At 38.9% G+C, this 4,340-nt stretch overlaps 1 protein-coding gene across 1 annotated transcript; it reads right to left on the reverse strand.

Annotated features, from left to right (window-relative positions):
- Positions 1-989: 989 nt before the first annotated feature.
- Positions 990-4,008, reverse strand: Strit1 (small transmembrane regulator of ion transport 1). The gene is made up of 3 exons (XM_046431908.2): positions 3,709-4,008; positions 1,198-1,296; positions 990-1,101 (listed from the first exon to the last, which is right to left on the reverse strand). The coding sequence occupies exons 1-2, from the start codon at positions 3,719-3,721 to the stop codon at positions 1,202-1,204; spliced, it is 108 nt and encodes a 35-aa protein (XP_046287864.1). The 5' UTR covers positions 3,722-4,008; the 3' UTR covers positions 990-1,101; positions 1,198-1,201.
- Between the last annotated feature and the right edge of the window lie 332 nt (positions 4,009-4,340).

Here is a 4,340-nt window from a genome sequence, read left to right on the forward strand (position 1 = left end):
TTTCAGTGATCAGAACTATGAAACATATTTATTTTTTATAAGAAGGTAAATAAGTAGTGAGTTCATATTAATAGTTGCTATTCAATTCAAGATCACCAGGCATTTATTTGACATTTATACTGATGGTCTGACTTTCAAACCAATGATATCCATATTACCACTAACAAAAACATCACTGAACATGGTTTTAAGCTGTCTGCCTCACAACATATACAGTAAAGAAACACTGTTTTAAAGTCACTGGGGAGATTTCTGTACTCTTTGTGTCTATACCACCAACTTGATACTCTATTAGGTTTGTTCTAGCTTGTTTTAAATTGGGGGGATTACTTTTTCCTTTTCAGATTCTAAAATAATTGTAGAATTAAAAAAACTGTAAAACAAAGGGCATTCAGAGAGATCCAGCTGCCAAATCCCCCCAAAATGCGGTACCTAGCCTGGTGCAATGGTCTACACCTGTAGTCCCAGCTACTGGGAAGCCTGAGGCAAGATGATCACTCAGTCCTAAAGTTCAAGACTAGTCTGGCCAACAGAGAAAGACCCTCTCTCAAAAAGTTGTTCCATTTTGGATTTGCAAAGACAGTGTGCAAACATGCTATTTCCCACGTTTTCAATATGTAAGCATCTTTATTTTTTTATACCTGGTAAGTGAATAATGGCTCATCAATAGTAGTTTTAATTTCATTTTTCTTGTTATTAGCAAGAGATTAAGAGCCAAGTTTAACTTTACACTTTGTTTTCTATGAATGGTCTGTTCTTCCTTTCAGTTCATTCTCCCATATATTTTTTTGGGGGGGCAACATATTTAATTAAATTTATCAAATTTTTCCCCATTGCTTATATATGGTTAGGAGTTTGCCTACTCTCTGGATATAGAGAAATTCACCCATGTTTTCTTATAATCTTTTTTTTTAACCAATGATTTTAAATAAGTTCCTGAAGAGATGTTTATGACCCAAAGCACCAGCTAATATTCCAAACCAATAAAGTGATGCTGAACACCGCAGTTTTTTTTTTTTTAACATGAGACACATTTATTAATCAGTCACATTCACATCTTTCTGAAGTCTTCTAAAAGATGTCAATCTGAGGTCTTCTTGCCTAAATGACAAAAAGTTCCATTAGGAAAATAGAGAATATTTCTGAAGCAATATATGCTATGAATAAACAAACCTATTCAATTGTTAAAACCCTCACCTGTCTAAGAGAAGACAACATAAATCACTATGATGCAGCCCACAATCCAGCCGATCAGGAGAAGAATGGGAACCAGAAAGTGCTGTAACGTGGACTCCGCTTAAAAATAAACAAAGGAAAATGATTAGTTAAGTCGTTTTGGTGTTAAATCTTCTGATCAAGAGAATAAGTGTATGGTAATGTGAAGGGAAAATTCACTCCCTAGCATCCTGTGCATAGGTATTCTTTCTTCTGTATTAAGGATGCCTGTGGGTCAGCCCCAGCCCCTTGGAATACCAAAGGCTGTCCTTTTACAGTGTGTGACCTTGGGCAGCTCTCAGCTGGAACTTCCCTACTTGAAGGTCTAGGTGACAAGATGTGTGATACCTACCTCCTGGAGTGGTAAGGGTCAAATGGTACAATGCATGCTAGGCTTTGTCAACTCCAGGCCCCGTGGGGTTAGTGTACACAGAACACATCTGTCATTTGTGCAATGACACCTAGAGGGCTGCTTACCCAACCACCACCCGCTGTAACTCGGAGGTGGTTCCCACAAAACTGGAAATCATAATGTGGAGAAGTGTTGGAGGATTGTTCTTGGTCTCAATGACTGGCTTTATATTCCATAGGGAAAGGAAACGGGCATACCTTACATAATCGTTTTCAAATGGAGAAAAGAGACTATTTCTTTAAACTTGTTCATTATAACAACCAGCACTGAACTGGAATCTCTAGGCAGCAATAACCCAACTCACGAAGGGAAGACGTTTGACTATCATATTTCTCTGGCCCCTCCTATTTGTATTTTTACCAGTGAAAAGCAATTTGTAAATAGTCACTGCATCAATCCTGCTCATTCAAGCAAACACTTGTGCACATACACATTGTGGAAAGGTTCAGACAGCACAGGAAGACAGCTCAGAATCAGGGTTCAGGACTCCAATTCTTAACTGGAAAGCACAGCCCAGGTCTGCCATTAGCTACAGGGAGGCATGTTCTCTCCAAGTGCTCTCCCCACCACACCTCCCAGCACTTCCAACTGTGAAGGGCTTTTTAAACGCTATTAAAATAAAGTCATCAAGAGACAAGACATTTCTAAAATTAGAACATGCTTTCATAAAAGCAAACTCTCTGAAGTTTAAAGGAACTTTAATACTTGCAAGCTATTTTTACAAGGGTCGGTGTCTCTCTTAACTGATGACTAGAGTGGTCTTCCCTTGCTGCTCTTCTCACTGTGACCTTGAACGAGGCGTGAATCGGTTAATAAGAATGCTCTTTGCCCATTGTGTGCTCTGGCTGTACGTGTAAAGCAGTAGATGCCCTTGACTCTCATTTGGACAAAAGCCTGTTCGTGAGTTAAGGGGCCAGTACAGTGAAAATATAGAACAGTAAATGTTTAACTGTTCATGTAAATGAGAATGGATTTTTGTCAGTTTCAAAGAACTTGAAAATTAATATTGATCTTTCAATTGAAAACTTATAAATATTTTATGCAAGCTTATTTAATAAAATTTAATAAGGCATATTTTAATGAAATTTACATTTAATAAAAGCTCTAAAAGTAAATATTCTATTACTTTCTATTCCTTGTAAGACAGTATAATTTGCCATGCATTTCAGCACTCAAATGTAACCTTAGTGTTCTTTGAGCATTGATATTTCTGGATTTTTCCTCTATGTGTAGCACTGTTTGGAAATGGGGGTACATAAGCCCCAACATAGTCTGCACACTCATGTTATCAGCACAAGAGCAAAACTTCTTTTTAAATCCAGAGAGTAATTTCGAAATGCTTCTCTCTTTGTCCAGCTCTGAGCACACCACGTGGTGACCGCTGGAGGTGCTCTTAAGGGCACTGCACTGTGGGTCCAGACTGCCCAAGCCCAGACCTGCTGCCACCAATCCAGTGCCCGTGGACAGACACTAAACTTAGCCATATGTCAGTTTCCTTATCTGTAAAAGGGGGACAACGAGAAGAAACATATTGTACCAGGTCGTTGTTGGAATTAAAAGCAAAAATTCCTGCAGGTTTTTAATTGGAGTCAATTATGTAAATATGAAAAATCTTTAAAGAGCAGAAAAAATAAATTTAGATATGGAGCTTATTAGAGATGACTAAGCCAAATTTTCTCATTTTACAGTCAGAAAGCAGGCTGGGAGAAGCCCAGCGACTCCTCCAAATTCACCTGGCCCATTAGTGATCCAGCACAGAACTTGGCTGTCCTTAACCCTGGCCCAGCACCCCAACGACCTCACATCCAGAGAAGTATCGGGGTTGACAACTCATCTTTCAAAATGAGCATGAATAAGATTAAGCTCCTTTTATTGTCTGATTCTTTCAAAATTTGGTACAACACATAAGCATGATTTCTGAACGACATATCTATCAAATTCCTTTTTGGCAGCTACATTAAAATGGCTAATGATCCTTTAGCAGAGATAACATGTTCTTTAGAATGCAAATGCTAAGAAACACAAATAAACCCAAGTCCCCCAATCCTTCTTTGCTAAAGAATCTGTGCCTTGGCTCTTACCTTTCCCGGCCATTCTTCCTGCTGTGGAGTGGCGCCGCGGGGCACACTTACCTCTTCCTTATTGTTATCCAGCGTCTCTTTGAACTTTAAATAGAGAGATATCTGAAGAGTGTGGCAGCTGCCCCTCTCCTGCCTGCCAATTGTCTGCAGGGTGATGTAAGTCATTGGAAAGCAGAACTCCTGCTTCTGCTTTATTCTTTTATTATGGAGGAAACAGGGGGCTCTGGGGACTGGAACACTTAGGTAAGCTGAGTCTTCCTAATGCAGAGGCATGCACATTTTTAATCCTCTTTAGATGATGAGAAGAAAATGTTCAGAAAGGGGGCACTCAGGAAAAATGACTTGGAAACTACAGACTCCATCAGGAGGGAGGGTGATACATAAGAAAGAAAGGATTTGGGAGGTGGAGAGATCTGGGTTCAAATTCCAGCCCTGCTCTTTCTGTTATGAAAACTAAGTCCTTTAACCCGGGCTTTGAGTTGTTTAATTTTAAAATGAGAATAAAAATACTTATACAGGGGAATTACATAATGGCAAAATGAAAAGCCATATGAAATCTAGACAGTTCTTTATTATATTGCAGATGCAAAAGATAAAATAAATTAAATGATGCCCCATCCTTTGAACCATCC

The sequence above is a fragment of the Marmota monax genome, unplaced genomic scaffold (assembly GCF_021218885.2).
Source record: "Marmota monax isolate L192 unplaced genomic scaffold, Marmota_monax_Labrador192_F-V1.1 WCK01_AAM20220418_F8-fsc00022, whole genome shotgun sequence".
In the NCBI taxonomy this organism is placed as follows: Eukaryota; Metazoa; Chordata; class Mammalia; order Rodentia; family Sciuridae; genus Marmota; species Marmota monax.